Source organism: Schistocerca nitens, chromosome 2 (genome assembly GCF_023898315.1).
Source record: "Schistocerca nitens isolate TAMUIC-IGC-003100 chromosome 2, iqSchNite1.1, whole genome shotgun sequence".
Taxonomy (NCBI): domain Eukaryota; kingdom Metazoa; phylum Arthropoda; class Insecta; order Orthoptera; family Acrididae; genus Schistocerca; species Schistocerca nitens.
Genome location: NC_064615.1, coordinates 411,936,843 through 411,961,254, shown reverse-complemented (window position 1 = coordinate 411,961,254; position 24,412 = coordinate 411,936,843). Strand labels below are relative to the sequence as shown.

General features: G+C 38.7%; 1 protein-coding gene across 2 annotated transcripts in view; it reads left to right on the top strand.

Annotated features, from left to right (window-relative positions):
- The window catches only part of LOC126236271 (vacuolar protein sorting-associated protein 18 homolog), a 349,435-nt gene that overhangs the window by 5,437 nt on the left and 319,586 nt on the right, over window positions 1–24,412 (top strand). For both annotated transcript variants that reach the window (XM_049945428.1, XM_049945429.1), the window contains exons 3-4: window positions 7,381–7,535; window positions 17,709–17,882. In XM_049945428.1, the coding sequence (XP_049801385.1) occupies window positions 7,381–7,535; window positions 17,709–17,882 (329 nt within the window). The remainder of the gene's footprint in view (window positions 1–7,380; window positions 7,536–17,708; window positions 17,883–24,412) is intronic.

Sequence of the window (24,412 nt, the reverse complement as noted above, 5' to 3'; positions counted from 1 at the left end):
GAGAGGATTGATGCTGATACAGCATGTAACGATTGTCTGCCATCAGTGTGGATAGCTAGCTTTTTTTTGTGAGAGGAATTGTGGGTAGGATTCATGACGCACAGAGAATTGCTTCCTCATCCTGTAAAAAATGGTTATAAATAAGCACTACCAATTGATTCAATGACTCATTAGTTTGCAGTTTAAAACAATGCCTGCAAAAACTAATTATTGTTCAAATTTCATCATTTTAATAATAAAAGTATTCAAAGAAAATTCTTTTTCATTCTAAAGTACAGTTTTTTGGGGGGGGGGGGGAGAGGGGGCAGGGTACAGTGCTAAGGTAATATCTGAGTGCACTTAGGGATAATGTCTTCAGAAAGGTTGGGAACCAGTGTGGGGCAACATCAGACACAGGGCAGCTGATATTTTTGTTCTAAATTTATGTGTTAAGCCTGCCAGAGGGCAGATTCCAAGATGGGGAACGAACCTGCTATCAGGGATAAGCAGACAGCATCACAGGAATTTTATTGCAGTCCAGCTGCTGACAACTTTATGGCATTTAGAATGTTACAAGCAAAGCATGGTTCATTATAAAAGAGTGAAAAAAAGTGGCAGTGGGAAGAATTCTTTCAATCCCGTAACTGTTGCATGCCATCTGCAATGAATGGGAATGAATGAGAAGAATTAATGGAAAAGGTAATGCATGTACTGCAGTGGCCATACATAATGATGGATCTCTGATCATTACAACTGAAGCTGCATTCCAGATAATGGTTGAATCCTTAGGCCAAATAACATCTGCAGCCTAGAACACACATTCCAACACAGACAGAAATTATCAGGGAGCAGTGCTGAATTTAAGCTACAACGAAACTGAAGAGTACAGGTATCCAGTTACTGTGTGGGAATTAGAACATGCTTTGTATGTGGCTCACAATCCAGCACCAGAGTCAGAGTGCATTAGATACATGATGCCACCTAAACCCCCGGTCCAAGGGCTACCTCATCATACTTCTAAACAGTGTTTGGCTGAATGACATGACTCCAATTCCTGGATAGTAGCAACTGTGATGCTGCTCCTGAAACCAGTTAAGGATTGCACTAGTTATCCAGTGTAGCACTTGCGAGGAAATCATTAGAATGAATAACAGCTACCTGTTGGCTCTCAGTTACTATCAGAGTGGTTTCGAAAAGTATCTTCTACACTCAGTAATCTTATTCATTTAATGGCAGCAATAAAAGAAGCCTTTTTCATAGGCAACATTTAATAGGATTTTTTTTTTTTTGACATTACAGAGGCTTGCAATGCCATCTGGCAACACAATATTGCACAGTTACTATGTGTACAGAGTTTTTTGGGTTGTCTTTTTGTTATAACACAATCCTTTCATTCAGAATGTTGTTTTATGTTTAGCATTAGCAATCCAGGAGAAAAGTGTCTATCAAGTGAACATCTTTACCATTAACCTGTTTCCAATAGCAGTTAATGGTATAGTGCCTACACACCAGCACTTTTTCTGTTGTTCACTGTGTGTGGATAATTTAATCATGCATGTATATAATGTTAATAATCAATCCAAAATTATAACTGGGTGACAATGTACTGAGTTTTGAGCAATCTGTAAAGCTCGTGGACCCCTTTTTCAGTGAGAAACACACATGTTTGTCATGCCTGAAAAATTTCAAGACAAGAGCTCTAAAGTCACTAAATTTCTTAGTTTTTTATCAAAATATCATGATGGGGAGACAGGTGATATTGATGAGCTGTGGCTGCAGTATGTATGGTTCTGGGTGATCATCCTACCTAAAGACCTTGACTCTTGTTTTATGGTGAGAACCTGAGATTGTTGATGGGAGCCTTCTAAATGAGTCCAATGCGTAACCTTTGTGTCCAACTTGGGAAATAGCACTTGACTACCCAACATGTGAGTGTATGTTGTAATAAGCATGTAATATCTGTTCAGTCCCAGACTTGACTATTACTACTTGATCATCAGGGGAATAAGTGAATCTAATCATAGAAGAGAAAAACACCAGTTTCTGTCCAAGCAAAAGAGCAGCTCATTAAGTTCAGTGTGACAGAACTCAATGTCCTGACTTAAGTTTGAAGCATATTTCTTCACTGATTGGTATTGAGTTCTGAGGTATTTTTAACATTGGAGAAGTACAAGACATCAAATACGCCAGAATTTATTTTTAAACAAGCATTTTTTTCATATTTTTAGTTAAGTGGTGAAACTTTACAGCTATATACACTGATGGATCTAAGCATGGGAATAATGTTGGTTGTTCAGAAGTTTTACTTAACAGTGTTTATAGCATTCTTCCTTCAACAAACTTAGTCTTTGACAAACAACTCAAAGGCAGTGGAGCAGGTGAGTTATTATAAATGGAACTGTATACTCATTTACTCCGAGTCTGTAAGTGCTTTTAGAGCATTAGAAAGATATTTCCAGCAGAGAAAAACATAGATTTGCTGTCCTTAGGATGGCAGTATGTCTGGAAAACAGCTTATCTTGTTTTATGTGACAATGGAATGCACATGGAACATTGCCAAGATTATTGGGTAGGATGATTAATCTGTGTCTGAGAGGCTGCTTCATATTTTATTTTTGCAAAAGTTAACTAGGCCCCTGAATCATATTTTACAGTTTTTGGTGTCTGAACATTCGTCCTCAAGTCTTAACAGAGAGACAAGTTTTTTATTACTCTATTATAAAGATGTATGTATTCAACTGCAAGTGATTTCATATTGCCCCTGTTTTGATTTTTTTCCCACAAAACGTGTATGTTATTTATTTAAACCATTTTTGTCTTATCTTACATTAATATAAGTAAGGATGGAGTTAACTATGGGGCCATTTATCCAGCCAATACTGGGTCGGGACTCATAATACGCTCCTCCAACTGTGTGGAGAACCAACAGTAGCTTTATATAGGCAGCATGAAGCAGCTAAAGCATTAGCTAGAACCAAGACCTCCAGGAAGGATTCTACATAAAGTTGGCAGGATATTAGTCACTCAGTTGGTAATGTTTAAATGGATAGATAAAAAATATACTCACCAAGCGGCAGCAGAACACGCACATAAAAGAAGGTTGTAATTAGGCAAGCTTTCAGAGCAAGTGGCTCCTTCTTCAGGTAGAGTGGTTGAAGAGGAAGGAAGAGGGGTGAAGGAAAAGAACTGGAGAACTCAAAAGGGGTAGATTTCGGGAAAGTCACCCAGAACCGCTTGGGATGAGAAGGAGAGACTGATTGTTGGGGACTGCATGAGATGAGATTTGAAAACCTGAGAGCTTAAAGGTGGAAGACAGGGTAATATACAAGACAGAGATTACTGCTTAAATATCATACATGAAGTAATAAGAGTGAAAAGCTAAATGCATTGTACGTAACAGAGGAGGTAGGGAGTGGTGAAAAATAGACGGGTAGGATAACGAAAGACGTGGAAAACTAAACCAGAGTGAAGAAAAGAGTAGTTACTATGAATAAATGCTGAGACAGAAGAAATTAATGTAAAGTAAGACCAGCTGGGTGGCAAGAACCAAGGACATGTTGTAGTGCTAGTTACCACCTGCAGAGTTCTTAGAAACTGGTGTCTGGGGCAAGAATCCAGATGGCGTGTGTGGTGAAACAGGCATCAAAGTCACAATTGTCATGTTGTAGAGCATGCTCTGCAACAGGATATTGCATGCTAACCAGTATACATTCTCTACCTGTGCCCATTCATCCTAATTGATATTTTGGTGTTAGTCATGCAGATGTAAAAGGCTGAACGGTGTTTACAGAACAGCTGGTGTATGACGCGTTGTTTCACAGGTGGTTCTGCCTTTGATAGCATATGTTTTGCCAGTTACAGGGCTGCCATAGGTTGCGGTAGGAGGGTGCATAGCGCAAGTCTTGCAGTGGGGATAGTCACAGGGGTAGGAGCCATAGGTTAGGGAGATGGGTGCACAAGGAGCATAGGGTCTAACAAGAATATTGCGGAGATTGGGAGAGCAACGAAAAGCTACTATAGGTGTGGTGGGCAATGTTTCAGACAGAATGGATTTCATTTCAGGGCATAATTTTAGGAAGTCATGGCAAGTAGTTTATTGGAGGGATCAGCAGTACCAGGGTTGGATGTGATGGCCCAGGAAATCTGCTTTTGTACTAAGAACTCTGCAGGTGGTAACTAGCACTAAAACGTGTCCTTTGTTCTTGCCACCCAGCTGGTCTTAATTTACATTAATTTCTTCCATCCCAGCATTTATTCATAATAACTACTCTTTTCTTCACTCCATTTTAGTTTCCTACATCTTTCATTATCCTACCCATCTATTTTTCACCGCCCCCTGCCACCTCTGTTACGTGCAATACATTTAGCTTTCCACTCTTATTAACTCTTGTATGATGTTTAAGCAGTAATCTCTGTCTTGTATATTACCCTGTCTTCTACCTTTAAGCTCTCAGGTTTTTAATTCTCATCTGTTGCAGTCCCCCAACAATCAGCCTTTCCTTCTCATCCTGTGCAGTAAGTCTCCCCTGACCTGCGGTTCTGGACGACTTTCCCGATATCTGCCACTTTTTCCTAGACCTTCTCCAGTCCTTTTCCTTCACCCCTCTTCCTTCCCTTTCAACCCTTCTACCTGCAGAAGAAGCCACTGGCTCTGAAAGCTAGCTGAATTACAACCTTCTTTTAGGTGTGTGTTCCGCTGCTGCTTGGTGAGGAGATTTTTTTATCTATCCAATTAAATTATTTTGTCAAAAATTGATTGTTTTAGTTGTTACAAGTGGCAATATTACGAATCATAAGATTGTGCTCAGGGTACAGTGAAACATATTACATACAAAATTCAACAATCTGCTGTTAAATTCATTCCAGAGATCTCAGGATACATTCAGAGGTTGCCTGTGTTTTGGTGAAGTGTATCACGAAATCGTAGACCGACCTGTTGAAGTGCAAGCCATCTGCTCAGAACCTCACAGCATTTCATGGTGCCAATTCCAAGTGCTGGTATCTAACTACAGAGGAAAATAAAATAATCTCACAGAGATACTGAATTGCCACAGTATCGAGGTCAGGATCCCATAACATCAATGGAAATCATATTTCAAGCTGGAATCAAAGATTTTGCTGCATTACTGTCATAAAGAACCACTGTTGACAATTGATCACCTGCCTTAAATTTTTTGGTGCCATTGATTTTTCCTCTTGTTTCATTGAAATAAGCCATGCAGGGTAGCTGTGCGGTCTCAGGCGCCTTGCCACGGTTCGTGTGGCTCTCCCCGTGTGTGTGTGTGTGTGTGTGTGTGTGTGTGTGTGTGTGTGTGTCTGTGTGTGTGTGTGTGTGTGTGTGTTACCCTTAGTGTAAGTTAGTTTAAGTAGTGTGTAAGCCAAGGGACCGATGACCTCAGCAGTCTGGCCCCACAGAACTTAGCACAAATTTCCAATTTTCATTGAAATAAATATTTCCGAAGGTTCCTTCACTGGTATTGTTTCATGTCCTTGCCTCTTCATTCATTTTCCTTTATTACCTACATCCACTTTATGTCAATGAATTCAATTTAACTGCCATTTTCCTTGTATTTTAAGCTATTAGCATTACAGATGAATCTTTTAAACTTTTCTGGGCTTCCTGTTTTATGATAAGCAAAATTTGCTGTCACACCTAAGAGTACTGCGAACCAGGGCACTCAATGTGGAACAGGCAGAACATGATCTTACGTGGTGTACACCATGATGTAGGTTTGCTAATAAAGGCACTTTTAAAACCAGCTCAATATTCCTCCTCAGTACTGAGATTGGTGAACTACCTCTTATCACTGAGTAGTGACTCCTTGTGGGGCATTATTCTTATATAATTTTATCTTTTATGTAATCAGCAACAAATGCTAATGGCTGACTCCTGCAGATATTTATCATTGATCACTTCTCCAAATTTTTCTGACTTACTACTTTAAAGTAATTAATGCAATGTACTTGAATTTTAAAGATATGATATTGACATTGATTATGTGAGTGAATACAAGCATGAATGACACAGAATGAATCACATTCTAAGAAATGTATTACATTCCAAGCATGAAATTTTTAAAAATTTTGATCCACTTCGGTTTTGTATTGTTCTGGAATGAGAATTAATAACAGTGCTAGAGAATTCTTACAGACCATCATAATCATCATTGCAATAAATACTGTTACACAAAGAATGACAATATTTTAATATTATCAATAGAAATTACTTGTCAGGAAAAGGGTTCAGTGTTGATACTTTACAGATACTTTATGCACAAATGAGATAAATAACTGTGTAAATTCTTATGTTTCCTAGTAATTTCAGATTTGTGGAAATAGCTTACACAAAACAAATATCTGTTGCCTCAAGTACCTTTGGCTTGTTGATTACAGAAATTAATGAACAAATGACTTAGCTGCACTATTTAATGTTTTATTAGCCACTGTATTAACTTTTCTTTTGTCATAAAATTTTCAGGGTATCTTTTGACATTAAAGTTACAATATAATTATATATAATGCAATTGGGTAGATAAAAAGTCCACTCACCAAGCTCAGTCTGTCCAACATTTTGCCTGGTATACCTAGAATAGCTTTTCATCACACTCCCGATCCCCGCGCTATCCTTGTCAGACCCTATGCTTCTTCTGAACCCATTTCCCTACCCTCTGGCTCCTATTGTTGTTACTGTCCCACTGTAGGACTTGCCCTATGCATCTCCTACCACCACCTATACCAGCCCTGTAGCTGGCAAAACATATACTAGCAAAGAGAGAGCCACTTGTGAAATGACACGTATACACTGTTCAGCCTTTCACATTAGCGTGACTATCACCAAGTTATCAGTTAGGATGAATGGGCATAGGCAGAGGGTTTATGCTGGTAACACACACTATGTTGTTGCAGAACATGCTCTACAATGTGACAGTCAACCCTGATGCCTGTTTCACCACATGTGCCATCTAGCTTCTTCCCCAGGCATCAGTTTCTCAAAACTCTGTGCAAGTGGGAACTGCATTACAGCATGTCCTCAGTTTTCACTGTCCACGTGGTCTTAATTTACATTAATTTCTTCTGTATCAGCAGTTCTTGTCAGTAACTATTCCTTTCTTCACTCTCTTTTAGTTTCCTTTATCTTTTACTTCCTGATCCGACAGCCCCCCCCCCCCCCCCCCCCCCCGTCCTCACTCCCCCCCCCCCCCCCCAAAGGTTGCAAATTTCAATATGTTTTTATACGTGTGTGTTCTTCTTCTGCTGCTTTGTTAGTAAATTTCTTTATTAATTCGGTTACACTATATAGTTCCAAAAACTGATTATTGTTGTTAACTTTATTATATATATATATATATGTATGTTTTATATGCAGAGCAGTACTCATTGTTATAAATGTTTCATTTGCAGAAATAGATCTGGGGAAATACGCAAACCAGTTCAAGCTTGGTGGTCTGTTCCTTGATCCAACAGGGAACCATGTACTTCTGAGCATGATTTCACGGCATACAGATCATGGTTCTGAACTGTTTTATCTTTCAAAGAAATCTGTCAAACCTAGTAAGGTAGGTTGTGCCCAAAACAGCAGTATTCCTGTTCATTTCATAAATTACAAGGTGACCTTCCAGCTGTGTTCCACAAAATTGCACACACGTATGTGGGTGTTTGTAAAGTTTTTCCATGTTTTAATGAAAATCTTTCTTTATTTATTACTGAAAGTGGTCTATTCTTGTTTTTTAGTGTGCTAAATCCTAATGTGATGGTAAAATCAGCAATTAACACTCAATATTAAAAAAAATGCCTTTTTAACAGTTTTAATGATTAATGTTTCAATTAATGTTAGAAAGATAGTGGACCAAGGGACCAATATTGGTCTGGAATAAAATGACATGCAAGAAAATCTTTGAAGCCTTGCGGGACGAATGTTTTATGTAAGAATGTGGATCTACAAAAAATCTATTACTATGAAGTTGGATCTAATGAAACAGTTTGTGAAAGCCATATGAAATTTGGAGAATTTTTCATGAGTATATATATATATATATATATATATATATATATATATATATATATATATATATATATATATATATATATACAAAGATGATGTGACTTACCGAACGAAAGTGCTGGCAGGTCGATAGACGCACAAACAAACACAAACACACACACAAAATTCAAGCTTTCGCAACAAACTGTTGCCTCATCAGGAAAGAGGGAAGGAGAGGGAAAGGCGAAAGGATGGGGGTTTAACCCACCTGATGAGGCAACAATTTGTTGCGAAAGCTTGAATTGTGTTTGTGTTGTTTGTGTGTCTATCGACCTGCCAGCGCTTTTGTTCGGTAAGTCACATCATCTTTGTTTTTAGATATATTTTTCCCACGTGGAATGTTTCCCTCTATATTAATAGAGGGAAACATTCCACGTGGGAAGAAGTCCAGCGTTTTCGTTTGGTAAGTCACATCATCTTTGTTTATGGAAACATTCCACATGGGAAAAATATATCCAAAAACAAAGATGATGTGACTTACCAAACGAAAGCGCTGGCACGTCGATAGACACACAAACATACACACAAAATTCAAGCTTTCGCAACAAACTGTTGCCTCATCAGGAAAGAGGGAAGGAGAGGGAAAGACGAAAGGATGTGGGTTTTAAGGGAGAGGGTAAGGAGTCATTCCAATCCCGGGAGAGGAGACTTACCTTAGGGGGAAAAAAGGACGGGTATACACTCGCACACACACACATATCCATCCACACATATACAGACACAAGCAGACATATATATATATATATATATATATATATATATATATATATAACAGAGGGAAACATTCCACGTGGAAAAAATATATCTAGAAAGAAAGATGATGAGACTTACCAAACAAAAGCGCTGGCAGGTCGATAGACACACAAACAAACACAAATATACACACAAAATTCAAGCTTTCGCAACAAACTGTTGCCTCATCAGGAAAGAGGGAAGGAGAGGGAAAGACGAAAGGATGTGGGTTTTAAGGGAGAGGGTAAGGAGTCATTCCAATCCCGGGAGCGGAAAGACTTACCTTAGGGGGAAAAAAGGACAGGTATACACTCGCACACACACACATATCCATCCACACATACAGACACAAGCAGACATATTTAAATATGTCTGCTTGTGTCTGTATGTGTGGATGGATATGTGTGTGTGTGCGAGTGTATACCTGTCCTTTTTTCCCCCTAAGGTAAGTCTTTCCGCTCCCGGGATTGGAATGACTCCTTACCCTCTCCCTTAAAACCCACATCCTTTCGTCTTTCCCTCTCCTTCCCTCTTTCCTGATGAGGTAACAGTTTGTTGCGAAAGCTTGAATTTTGTGTGTATATTTGTGTTTGTTTGTGTGTCTATCGACCTGCCAGCGCTTTTGTTTGGTAAGTCTCATCATCTTTCTTTTTATATATATATATATATATATATATATATATATATATACACACACACAAAGATGATGTGACTTACTGAACGAAAGTGCTGGCAGGTTGATAGACACACAAACAAACACAAACATACACACGAAATTTAAGCTTTCGCAACAAACGGTTGCTTCATCAGGAAAGAGGGAAGGAGAGGGAAAGATGAAAGGATGTGGTTATCACTGTTAGCATTCAACCGCAATTCTTATACATATTTTAACTGTATAAGAACCGCGGTTGAATGCTAACAGTGATAACCAGTATAACGACAACTGCTACCTTGACTCCATAATGGATTGTATACACTCGCGCACACACACACATATCCATCCACACATACACAGACACAAGCAGACATTTGTAAAGGCAAAGAGTTTGTTGCCTAAGAACTTAGTAGTGACTTCCCTCTCCAATCATTTTTAATTCAAAGTTGGAATCAAACATCAGGTCAAAAGTTACTTTCTATATATATATGAAATTGAAAGTAACTTTTGACCTGATGTTTGATCCCAACTTTGAATTAAAAATGATTGGAGAGGGAAGTCACTACTCAGTTCTTAGGCAACAAAACAGACCCACATTTTATTTATGTAGTTGTCACCATGTTGTAAAACTTCAGTAAGTTAGGCTGTTTGATGAGCCATAGGGTTCACTCTTTGAACAGTCACCTTGAATTTGGGCAGTGTTAGTAAGGAACACCATGAGTGATTTCACCAAGGCATCAGAGTGATGGGAACATGCTATCAAGGCTGCTGCAATACAAATAATTATGGGGAGATTCTTGTGAGTCACATTACTAACAAATTAACATGCAGTTCATCAGAGAAAAAGCTATGTGAGATGCTGTAAGGAGAACACAGAAAGGAAATATAAACCAGCTGATGCATAATTCCTATGTAATAAAGAGGTGCTTCCATGTTAACACTTCAATAAAATGTTAGTTCATATTTAAAAATTAAATTGATTCCAGTTCCATGTATTTTGCTTATTTTCTAGTTCATGACAAAGCCACATTGTCAAAACTGTATGTTATAGAAAGAAACTGTGTTCTTATATGGATTTGGTGCCTAAATTATCATGAAATTAAACCATTACTTAACAATAGGTAATATATCTTTTTCAATGAGCCGTTTCATCTGAAGTTTGTATTTTAGTGACCCAAAAAAAATGCAATATTTAACTATAATAAACTATCACAATATCCTCTACCCCCCCCCCCCCCCCCCCCACACACACACACCCTCCTTTCACTCTATGTCTCAGAAAGAGATAATTTTTTCCTAATAAAAGTCAGATAATGAATTGGTAAAGAAAAGAAATATGTAAAAGAGTATACAATAACAGTATTTTGTGACATAAGATACCATTCAGCTTAGTCTTGTATAGGTCAGTCGGAATTAATACTCAAAGAATGTCTCCACCAATGCTTTTTCATTAATATTCCATGAAGCGGAGAAACGGCCTCATGTTATGTTAACTGTTCCTTCTCTTTTTAAATACATGAAGATTAATAATATTTAGCCAGAAATCAAACCAATAAAATTAACATTTTTGAACATTTAAAACCATTGAAATTATGTCAGTGAGAAATTTGGTCTTGATTATTTCTAACAATCATTTCTTATATTCACTGAGGAGTCAACCAATGAACATTATAAATTACGCACCAAGTTCATTTTGGTTCTTCAGTTTTGTTTCCACTTCCAGTCGAGAATACTTCTCCAACTGCAGATTGCAGAATCGCGTACTTGACACTTTTTGTATTTCATCAAAATTTACTTACTACAGTGATCCTGAATTGAAAATAATTGCACTTTGCCTCAAATTTCACTTTTCTGAAAATATCCTTAATTCCCTGAAAATTATCCTAAATTACCAGCATTTACTTGCTGATTTATCGAGTCAGGAAAATAGTCGCCAGTAGAAAGCTTTGCTGATGTCAAGTGCTGACAACAACGGGTGGATGCACTTGAAAAGAAATGAACAGAAGATTAAAAGTGACAGAATAACTTTTTTATTTTCATTTATTTATTTATTGACTGAATAGAATTTTCAAAATAAAGGTGGATTTGATTTGATATGCAAAAACCATCCAAGAACTGAGATTTACTCAGTGATAAATGGAGAGACACATATTGTAGATTACTAGTAGACAGGAAATTAAAGAAATGAAACAGGGAACAGACTATAGTGGAAGATGGAATGGGGGTGAGCACGAGACGTAGCTAGCTGAATGAATGGTAGATGAGAAAAGGAACTCCCTTACTGGGTGTAAAGAGATGAGAAAAATTGCAATGGAAGGTTGGTAGGTCAAATTATTAAACCTGCAGGGGAAGCACCAGTGTTTATTGCTACCCAGAAGTGCAGTTTATGGAAGCTTCTAGAGGAAACCTTTATTTAACAGCTGACATTAAATGGCTGATGACGGTGTAATAAATAATAGATTCTAACTAATAGTGCTATCAGAGGTTGTTGTTGTTGTTGTTGTGGTCTTCAGTCCTGAGACTGGTTTGATACAGCTCTCCATGCTACTCTATCCTGTGCAAGCTTCTTCATCTCCCAGTACCTACTGCAACCTACATCCTTCTGAATCTGCTTAGTGTATTCATCTCTTGGTCTCCCCCTACGATTTTTACCCTCCACGATGCCCTCCAATACTAAATTGGTGATCACTTGATGCCTCAGAACATGTCCTACCAACCGATCCCTTCTTCTGGTCAAGTTGTGCCACAAACTCCTCTTCTCCCCAATCCTATTCAGTACCTCCTCATTAGTTATGTGATCTACCCATCTAATCTTCAGCATTCTTCTGTAGCACCACATTTCAAAAGCTTCTATTCTCTTCTTGTCCAAACTGGTTATCGTCCATGTTTCAATCCATACATGGCTACACTCCACACAAATACCTTCAGAAACGACTTCCTGACACTTAAATCTATACTCGATGTTAACTAATTTCTCTTCTTCAGAAACGCTTTCCTTCCCATTGCCAGTCTACATTTTATATCCTTTCTACTTCGACCATCATCAGTTATTTTGCTCCCCAAATAGCAAAACTCCTTTACTACTTTAAGTGTCTCATTTCCTAATCTAATACCCTCAACATCACCCGACTTAATTCGACTACATTCCATATCAGAGATTATTTGAGAAAAATAATAATTTAGGATCAGTATTAAACCATAATGAACAGCTGTTTAATTCCCCCCCCCCTCCCTCTCCTCCTCAAGCTTTAATTATGCGCAGATTTGAGAACCACTGCCCTACTATCAATGTAGCCTATTACAGAACTGAGGAATGCGCTGTTGCTTTTGCCCTTAGTTCATTACAGCATGGAAACTTTTCCGTATTAAACCAAAAGACATTTTTACATGTAACTTCCTTTTTACAAGGAATACTATTTTGATATTTGTAGTAGTGGTGACATATCAGAAGTATTATAGATTGTTTCGTGCTTGGCAGCATCATCTATATAAATAAAAATGTAAATGTTTGTTTGCTCAAAACCTTAAATCTTCGAATGTTTCCCACTGATTGATTTGAAATTTTGAGCCAGCATAGCATTATGATAGCATGTATGTTTATATACCAACTGGATTGCCATCTGTTGAGAAAACACACACATACACACACACACACACACACACACACACACACACACACACACAAAGGGTGTATCTGAAATGAAAGGAGAAAGTGAGAGGGCTGGTAGAACGGGTCATAACAAATGGTGCTAGGCATCATTGAATAGCGTCATTTGGCACCAAGATGATGGGCACACAACATGCCATCCTAACCAACATGGTAGGAGGTCTGCAGGGCATGATTTCAATATACTTGTGACATCAAGGTAAAAGAGACATCAGGTTGAAGTTTCAAGACCCTTATTTGCAAACACTGTAGTCAACATAGTTGCGGATATTCCAGGCGGGACAACACTACGGGTTTTCTGCCTCTCACTGGGACGTGCAAATGCCTCTTTGGTAGGTGTTGCATAGAAAGGTACACATGTGCACACTGTGGAGTCTGGTTCACCCTGTGTCACTCTGCCATCAAACAGGGAAACTCTTGTGTTTGTTACTGTATGGAGCAGAGAAGAAATCGAGCACTATTATTGGGGGGCGGGGGGCGCAGACATGCACTATGTGTATGGGGTGGTGGATGGAAATGTTGATGCTGCCCAATGTTTGTACATTCAGCGGTTTCCGAATCTTGAGTGTCAGATCCAGGTGCATTTACTGCTATCCACAGATCCCTATGACAGATAGGTTCACTTGAGGTATGTTTTCCACTAGCTCGTTCTCATAATGGCGCATGCGCATTTAAGGCCTACTTCAAAATCTGGTGTATTTATTTTGTGTTATAGATGCGAAGGCGTGATGGATGTGGTTGTCCGTGCACAGTGTGTACACCAGGGCTTGAAGAGAAGGTGTTGACACAGCTGGAAAACACACCCATAACAAGCTCGGGGCATCTTGCACGGGACATGGATGTGGCATGAAGATTATTTGCACCTGTACTGCCTTCAGCAGATTCATGCCATTAACACAGACAAGTTTCCATGTCTGATTGAATTCTGCCAGTGGGTTTTGCAAAGGTGTGCCATTCGACTGGACTTTCCAAACCATGTAACTTTTATGGGTAAGGCATCCTTTACACAAGAGGGTATGTTCAACAGTCTCTGTCACCACGTTTGGGCTCGGAAAAATCGCCACCTTTGTTCATGGTCACCAAGACTGCTCCCCTGTCAACATTTGGGCTGGCTTGGTGAGTGATAATCTGGTTGGTCCATACATGTTTTCTCAGTGACTGAGCACGAACAAATACCTGATCTTTTTACGAGAAATTCTGCCAGAGTTGTTGGAACATGTTCCACTCAGTGTGTGACAGCGAATTTGATGCCAACACGATGGTGTGCCTTGGCAGTTCGCACATGCAGCACAAATGCATTTGGATGAAATCTTTGGTGAGAACTGGATAGGGCGCAGTGGGCCGGTCGCATCACCTGCACATTCCACCCAACTTGATGCCCGTTCATTTTTTTTTTTCTGGGACCACCTGAAATCTGTTGTCTATGAAACACTCATTGATACTGATGAAGAGGTGATACTGCACATTATGGCAGCCTCTGATGCAATTTCCACTTTGCTAGGAGTGTTTGAAAGAGTACAACAGCCACTCCAGTGTCATTGCACGGTGAGAATGCAAGCAGGAGGGAGTAACATTGAGCACTTTTTGTAACTGTTTACAAATAAGGGTTATAAAACTCCACCCCAACTTCTCATTTATCTTGATGCCACAAATACAATGAAAATGTTGCTCAGCAGCCCTGCTACCATGACAGCTTGGATGGCAGGTTGTGTGCCTACCTTCATTCTGGCATATGACACTGTTCAACTATGCCTAGCACAGGAAACGCATGATGACACTGTTCAACTATGCCTAGCACAGGAAACGCATGATGAAGATACTGAGCTATGACATCAAAATATCATGCTGTGAAGATGTTGACCACCATCAGTACATCCAATTCTTTGAGATATTAATGTATGGGTTTTCTGTTAAAACAAACTGCAAGGGAAAAATATTGTATTGTGCTGTGAAAATGTGTGGTTTCATTTCCTTTCATGCAGTTTGCTTTACTTATGATAGCAGGTCATTTAAATCATTAGACACATTGTTATATAAAGGGTTATTCTAAATGATGGGCACATTTTCAAAAATTCGTACTTTTTCAAGTGCAAATCAAAAATGAACAAGCCTTATACCAATGAACAGAGGTAGTTTTAAAGTTTTTGGCAGGCAGTGGTGGGTGGGCAGTGATGATTTCAGAAGTGGCTAGTAGAGTTGGTGTGGCAACGGGGCCATCATTCTGTTTCACTGTCAGTGGTGAGTGAGATGGCGGCTGTGGAGCACAAACTTTTCTGCATTCTTGAGTTCATGAAAAGTGAGTTGCAAATTGCAGTGCAAAGTGGACAATTTGTACCAAATTTGGTGTTCAACTACCAACTCACAAAAGCATTAGCCACTGGTTTAAGCAATTTAAACAGACTGGTAGTGTGTGCAAAAGAAAAAGCACAGGCCGACTGCGTATGTCAGAGGATGATATCTGACGGAATCAAGAAAGTTTTGTACACAGTCCCACTAAATCTACCAATAGAGCCAGTTGAGAACTTGGAATACTCCAACCAACAGTATGGAAAGTTCTGAGACAGCATTTGCTGTACAAGCCCTACCGATTACAACTTGTGCAGGCTCTCAACCCCAATGACAAGGAGAAGCATCTTGCATTTTGTGATTATGTGCTAGCAAAGATGAAGGATGGTGCATTTCTGCAGCTTGTAATTTTTAGCAATGAAGTGATGTTCCACCCTAGTGGAAAAATCAACAGTCACAATGTTCACATATGGGGTTTTGAAAATCCGCATTCACCATTGCAACATGAAAGAGACTCACCGAAGATCAACGTGTTCTGTGCCGTATCCCATACAAAGGTTTATGGACCATTTTTCTTTGCGGAAGGAACTGTAATGGGAGTCATGTACCTGGACATGTTGGGACAATGGCTGTTCCCTCAAATTGTGGAAGATTCCCAGGACTTTATTTTCCAACAGGATGGAGCTCCGGCCCATTGCACCGAGATGTATGAGGCTTTTTGAATGACTCACTTCCTCAGGTACTGGATCGGCCACAGGGGACTTGAGGACCTGGTTCTGCACTTCTAGCCAGTGAGATCTCCTGATCTCACAACCTGCTGCTATTTCTTATGGGGTTATGTGAAGGAAGCTGTTTATGTCCCTGCCTCTACCAACTGCTCTGAACGATCTGTGGAACGGATCACTGCTGCCGTGCGCTCAGTAACAGCAGATACACTTTCATGTGTGTGGGATGAGTTTGTCTACTGCGTTGATGCTTTCTGTGCAGCAGACGGTGGCCACATTGAACATTTATAACATTTATCACATTTCTAATTATTAAATAATTATTAAAAATAATTACAAAGTATTAAATTTATTTGAAACATTATGAAAGAAAACTTTGAAGCTTCCTCTTTTCATTGGTATAAAGTTTGTTCATTTTGGATTTGTACTTGAATAAATGTGAAGTTTTGAAAATGAGTCCATCATCTAGAGTAACCCTGTACATTTCTTGTCCAAATACATATAATTTTAAACAAAAATTATATACATATTATTTAAATGTGTGTTCTTCCTCACAGTCAGTTTTCCGTAATCAAAGAAAGTTGTATTTATGGCTTATGGGCATTTGAATAGAATACTACCAAGGAATCTGAATTGTCCAAAAGTTTGTGATCCTACACACTTGCAGATTAAACATACGCAAAATATTGCTACTGAAACCACTATCCTCCGAGACCCTGCAGCTGGATAGATCTCTCTCATACCCTTTAACCAATGATTTCAACTGATTTATCCATTCATTCTAAGCAAATTCTGTTGTGTCTGACTTCTTGGATGCTGAGGTAGCTAGTAGTAATGCAGTTAATTAGAACACTATGAATAAGTAGTACTTCATTAATTACAGCAAAACTTATCTTTGTTGTAGTTATGAAAGTGCACAAGTGGACTTGCGGTTCAGAACACAGTAAATGAGCACAATTACTGAGTGGCATATTGATACAAGTTCAGAATGGCCTTACTGTAGCTTCACTACAGCCACTAAAAAACAGAAGTTCAAAGACACTTGTTGACACAGTTCTGAGAGCTTTGTTGCATGGGCACAGTTCACAGGAGATGGAAATCTCTTCACTCCCTGATGGCTGACATGGCTGTGTCATGGCAAGTAGGCAGCACAGTGACATTACTCTGACAGGAGCTTCCTGGAAGTGGGCAGGATCTGACCTCAAACAGAACTGTCCTCCTACTGACTGGCTGACTGGCACAGCTATTTCAGCTTAGAGGCATGGTAGTGGTGCCTTGGAACTACTCTAGGCATCCTAATACCTCATTGGTGCATGGTGATACCAGTTTGCTATGCAGTATCTCTCCATCAGTTGTAACTTCTGGCACTGTGTGCCATTCTCAGCACTCAACGACACCACAACCTCAATTTCCAATCAAGGTTTCATTTGCAATAACAGTAAACAAGGGTCAATGGACAGAGAGAGGGGAAGGAGGAAACCATGGACAAAGAGAAGGGAGAGGATGAGATGGACAGAGAGAGGAGGAGATTAGGACATATATCCAATTCTCATAATTCTCATATATCTTTAGCAGTTGCGAAGCATTGCCAGGTTTGCTAGTTGATAATACTTTTGTTAACAGGTTAGTAGAAACAAGAACCATGAAGTCACAGCTGTTGGATGGAATCATGCTAATGAATCTGAGTCAGTCACTGGGCCAATACTTCTTGGGACATCAAAAGGATTAATCCTTGAAGCAGAAATGAGTTTCGAAGGTGACAAAATATTCCAGACGGGACAGCAGTATTGGAAACAGGTTTGTTCAAACTAAGCCTTGTGTAAAAAGTTATTGTTCATAGCAGCAGTTAACTCTTTAGCTTCTCAGTTGTTTAAATGAGTGTTTGTGATTTACTATAAGTGATCTATCTATTCACTAACTAATGAACTATTGACTAATAAAATATTGACACACACACACACACACACACACACACACACACACACACACACACACACACATATATATACAAGAACTCGTCTCTCATTAAAGTTTCTCTCTTCAGAAGGAAATTCTTTTTCACACTTACCTCTGTAATACAGGAGGAACATTAATAAGCCGGCATTGGTGGTCTCGCGGTTCTAGGCGCGCAGTCCGGAACCGTGGGACTGCTACGGTCGCAGGTTCGAATCCTGCCTCGGGCATGGATGTGTGTGATGTCCTTAGGTTGGTTGGGTTTAAGTAGTTCTAAGTTCTAGGGGACTGATAACCACAGCAGTTGAGTCCCATAGTGCTCAGAGCCATTTTTTTTTTGAACATTAATAAAACTGATAAACTGCAGGCATGGATTCCTGACTTGAAATGGAGGAAAAATGTCCTGTGAACTTGTGTCCAGAACTGCCTCATTGCCACAGTAGAAGGCACTGACAAATGACAGTTCCTCTGACCATGGGCTGTTTGTTCCATGTGTGTTGCAGGTGATAGGGGTAGTAGCAGTTGTCATGCAGGACACACATAATTATACTTGGGCTTACACCATATTGGTGGGCCACTTGCCTGGAGCTTGTACTAGGGTTTGTCACAATATCCTGTAGAACTGGGTCCTCCAAATCTAGTGTACACACAGTCCACTGCCTCCCTGCACATTCATCTGTCTGGAAGGATCCATCATCAAACAAAAGCCCAAAAAGGGCTTAAAATGTTGTGTGATGTGGTTGGTGTCTGTGAGGATACTTGTTTTGGTATAGCCATGCTGCCTCTCAACCATTTCCATCTGCTTGGCCGTACACAAATGCCATCTCAGCTTGTTCCCGACATGAATACAAGACCATTCTACTTCTTACAGTACACTGTGTCAATCACACAGCCTTCAACACACAAGGATTGCACAACAAGTGATCAGAGGTACTGTCATTGGTCAGTGCCATCTATCATGGGAGTGATGCATTTCTGGACCCATTTTCACAGGCCTTTTTTTCCTCCATTTCCAGACAGAAATTTGTCCCTGCAGTATGTTGGTTTTATTAATGTTCATCCTATATACACACACACATTTTAAGGAGGCACTTAATGCCCTACGTGATCCAAGTAGATGTATCAACAGAAATAAAATGGTCTTGACTGGTATTTACAATATCCAGGCACAGCCAACTTTAGTTAGCAGACAATACTATGTTTAATGCATAAAAACATGTGATATGTGGAGTTCAACATCACTGAAATGTTACCTAATTGAAAATGAAATCATCTTAACTTATTTACATGATCAGTGAAGCTAATACACTACAGGGCATTAAAATTTCAACACCATGAAGACAGCATGCAACACTCAGGGTATATACAACCCAGGACACATGGGAAATCGGGGAAGAACATGGGAATTTTTTCATCTAGGAGAAAACCGAGAAAAACCCAGGCTCTTTTTATAATTCCAGAAATTTTTCGTTGTTTTAGTTTTGAGTTGATTTTTTGTAATTTTGCCTGGTAAGAACTGATACTCTAACAAAGAATTTTACTTTAGCCCGCTACTGCAAAGTAATACTGCAGCAATAAAACATAAACAAGAGAAAAGCAATATCAAACTTATGTTGTAAAGAAAATGTGCCATTAACAACAACAAAGCACACTGTGCACACATGCTCTGATGACAGCAAAATTTGTCAAAGGCTTTAGGACGAAGATTGTGCAATATTTCATAACAACAAATTGCTTTCGATGAGCATGATGTCACAACTGTATTCATTATAACAGGTCATGGGAGAATATTGCGAATGGTGGCTTGAGAAGTGCTACCTTCAAAGTAAAGTTCCTTTTACGCAAGATGAATTACATTACTTGTGAGAATGTGCGATGAATTTCTTAAATCGCGGAGCATTTGACTCTCATTCAAAACTTAACACTTTGAGGACCACCATCTTAGAAAAATTTCAGGCCCAGAAGCCCAGACATTTATGTCATTTAAATTTTACTGGCACATTTGTGTTTGATATATGTTAAATAATAACACACACCAAAAAAAGATGAATATTACGTGTGAAAGCTTAGCTTTTCTTGTAGCTATACTATATGTATATTAATTTAAACCATGAACTTTTCCTATTTGTGTTCGTGTTACTTAACAGTGATGTTGGTATAGACTGACTACATCTCGTGTCCTATGCTCTGAATACCTGCTGTCATTTTCTGGCAAGATAATGTGACATGAACTGTGACTGGCTGCCAGAAGCACATCGCAATCTTGATTCAGTGCTTCAGAAACTGACATTCCATGTTTGATGGAATTCATCTTTATGTTTTCATAATACAAAAATATGCAGTGTACATGTTACTGTGCATCAAAAATCCTTCCAAAATGCATTTTTTTTTTTTTTTTTTTTTTGCTGGGCTGTACTGGAAAGTTCTATGCTGGTGTATAAAACCTTTTCCATTCAAAGAATAGATAAGTTTTAAAGTTCAAAGGGAAAGTATACTGTCACTTAACTTGGAAGAAGTGTATTTTCACCTGGGAAAATGTGTATTTTCACCTAGAAAAATGTGTGTTTTCTCCCAGAAAAATGTGTGTTTCCACCCAGGAAAAAGTGTGTCTTTAACTGGGAAATATGGGAAAAATCCTGGAATTTTTTTCCTTGTCCGCATATACACCCTGAACAAACATCAATTTGACAGCTTCAATGTGCAGATGATTAGCATCTGAATACAGTTGCACAAAGGAGTTATGGATAACACCATCTACATTCTGTATACAAGGAAAGATTACACAAAGGTCATGTCATTCAGAAATCAAACTTTTATGTTGATAGTTTGCAAAAAGATTGTATTATACCTCACTTAAGAAAGAGAAACATCTCTCAGCACATCTTGGAATTCAACAGCAGCAGAAGAATTGTCTATTGAGATTATAGTTTATCATTCCACAATATTGCTGCTTTGGTCAGGATTCTGTGACTGTCATTTGAATTTGGAGTTAGTGGATTCGGAAGATGAACCATTCTTATCACCACATAGGATCTCAGTGCCTCCACACGACTGGTGCCTAAGAGGACAGACGTATTGTTCACATGGCTGTGGATAGTTTACTGACATGTTGCATACCTCAAGTCAGGAAATGGTCTAGTTTGCGGTGAGACATGTATCCACATGGACAGTACAACAGTGTCTGGAGCACCACAGACTGTCAGCATGTTGACCATTGTTGCAACATCCTTTTATGGAAAAGCAGAGAGAAGTGTGTTGATAGTGGTGCACCTCAGTGGCAGCCTGGACACAGGTGTGGTACCACATCATTTATTGAGATAAGTGCCAATTCTGCTTGCAGTACTGTATCTATTTGTGGAGGCTCTGAGGAGATTGAGCATTTCCAGATTCTATTCATCATAATAGAGGCCTAGCACCTGTTGTGGTAGTATAGGCTGCTATTGGGTATACAACATGATTACCTCTGTTTTGCATAGCCAGTAATTTGGACAGCTGCTGTTACATTTTGGATGCATTAATTATGGTGACTGTGCCATGTCATTGAGGTTTCTGTGACGTTACATTTATAGTAGACAGCAAGACTTGCAACGAATAGTATATTTGGCCATATGCGAATACCGAGTATCCTGTGGGCTTTGTAGCAGAATATCAGGCAAAAGTATTCATCTGACACATGGCAGGAAAATTGTATCGACATGTTTTTTCCTTGCTCAAATGTATTTACCTCCCTCCCATGCCATGCAGTCCCATGCACTCGATTGTTACTGTGCTGCTTGTTTTGTTGACAAGTTTAGTTTTGATACACATAATCAATATGTAAGCATAGTTTATTGTAGTCTCTATTTTTTAATTTGCATAAAAGTGAAATGATTGTGTGTAAACTGAGCAAAATAAAAATTTCTCATGGTGGCATTGGAAGGAAGGCAACTAGTTCATGAATGATAAATCATTTGAAAAATAAACGCAGCAGTGAACATCGTAAGTTGCAGCCTACGCTTCCTAAGGGGCATAAAATTATGGATTAAGATACAGATGTAAGTAAACTTTCGACATCAAAAAAGCAACTGACTTTTGAAGAATGTGCTGAATTGTGTAAACTGTGGGATATTAATGACCCCACAGCAAAAAAATACCTTCTCTTAATTGCCAGAATGATAGCGCTTGCAATGAGGCAGTAGGTACAGTAGAAAGGGTTGATTTTAGAAGACTGATTAATAGTGCTTTGTCTTGGTATAAAATACCAAGCTGCCCTTACTTTTCAGACAAAATAATTCCAGAAATATATCATAAGGTGGTTGAGACAGTTAAAAGACTACTTTTAGAGACTGATTATTTTTCTGTGACACGCAACATGCTTGCATAATTAAAACAGTTTTTTAAGTTTTACTGCACATTTTATTGATATTGAATTGAATGTCAAACATATAGTATTGAACATCAAGCATTTTGAGGGATATCACACAGCTGAAAACATAACGATTAGTTTACTGGAAATTGCAAGTTTATGGGGCATCCAGTTCGCAGAAATTCATGTCGTCATTCATGATAATGGATGAAACATAGTGAGAGCTGTTAGTAATGCAGAGTTGGCCTCGGTGCGTTGTTTCATTCATACTCTTCACTTAATTGTTGATGATTGTCTGAAGGCTCCATCAAATGTGACTCAAATGATAGCAACAGGTAGGAGGATCGTAACTCGTTTTATTCGTTCTGGCACTGCACAGGAAAAACTGCATTCTGTCCAAAAAGATTTGGATCTCCCTCAGCATGAATTGGTGCAAGGTATCAACATGCAGTGGAATTGTATGCTTGCAAGGCTGATGGAACAAAAATGTGGCCATTTCACTCTATCTCGCAGTCTGTGATATTGCCAATCTGACTGCTGTACAGTGGGAGCTTTTATAGCAGCTTTGGAAATTATTACACCCATTTGAGGAAATAAATATTTCGAATTCTGGATATGATTGTGTTTCTGAAATTTTTCTGTATGTTATTACAATAATGTGATAAAATGAGCATATCAGAACTAACATCCAAATTAAGCCAGTTGATGCTTGTCATACAGCAAGGGTTGCCTAGTTTTTTGTTAACTTTTATAATACAAAAGTTGATTACATCCCTTTGACATCACAACAAGTAAAAATTATTTGGTTACTACTGCTTTAGACCCATGCTTTAAAATGAATGTTCTCACTAGTCAACTGCAAACAGAAAAAGTAAGGCAGTATATTTTGATTGATAACCTAAAGAGGAACTCTTAAACAAGCAGCGACAATAGCACAAACTTTTCCCCTATTTGGGCCAAGAGGATAAGAACCAAAGAGCACAATCTAAGCCAGACTATTCACTCATCTTTTATTGGTTGCTTTTAAGAGATGGAGAAAAAAAAATCATGAACTGAAATACATTAAGAACATATAATGTCATGACAATCCATACAAATAGTGGCCAGCAAGAAAAGATAAATTACTGTGTTTGGTAAGTCCTGTGACAAAATGTTGGTTGGTACCAGGAAGTAGTGTTTATTAAGAATGCCTTTTCTTGGAAGCTGGGAATATCTATGAGAAGAAAATGAGTAAACTGTTGCCAAAAATGCAGAAAAATTAATTTCTCTGCACCTTATCTCCCGCTTCTAATTTTTAATTATGAGAATTCAAGTGCATAGACATTCATTATTTTAAAAAATGTGCTCGTGGATTACATAAATCTATTTTTTTTATACCTAGCTTTTTGTTAACTTTTATAATACAAAAGTTGATTACATCCCTTTGATTTCTTTAATGATTACAAGGAAAATACATTTTATTATAAAATAAATCAATATTTTCATTTTACCAGTATTTGACTACAACCAAATATCTTTCTTACGTATTTGGTATTGAGCCGAATAGTTTCCTAGATGTTCGATATTCATCCCAATAGTGCTTAGATATTTGGTGTTCGACCAAATAGGATAAAAGTAGCTGAATAGGCCAAATTTCAGATAATAGCCAAATATTTGTTGCAAGTCTACAGATAGCAGAAGACTGCATTATACCTGTGCTGTCTGGAACCACCTTGATATTGGGATCTGTTGTAATACAGAAGTTGATTACTTTAACCATGGCAGCACACAAACAGTTTACAAACTTAGCCATTTCAGTTTGCTTCTACCCTTGTCCCGAAAGCCAATGATCAGTCCTTTTGGATGGCAGATAAATTGCTCCATTTCCACATTGTGATGATGACTGCACTGTTTGCTGTATCTACCCAACATGCTTTATATACCCTTCTCTGCTAGTGCCATCAACTGTTTTCTGTAAATGGTTATTGCTTGTTGATGTTGAACATAGGCAGTGGCCACATCACTGTGAGTGGACCACGTAAGACATCAT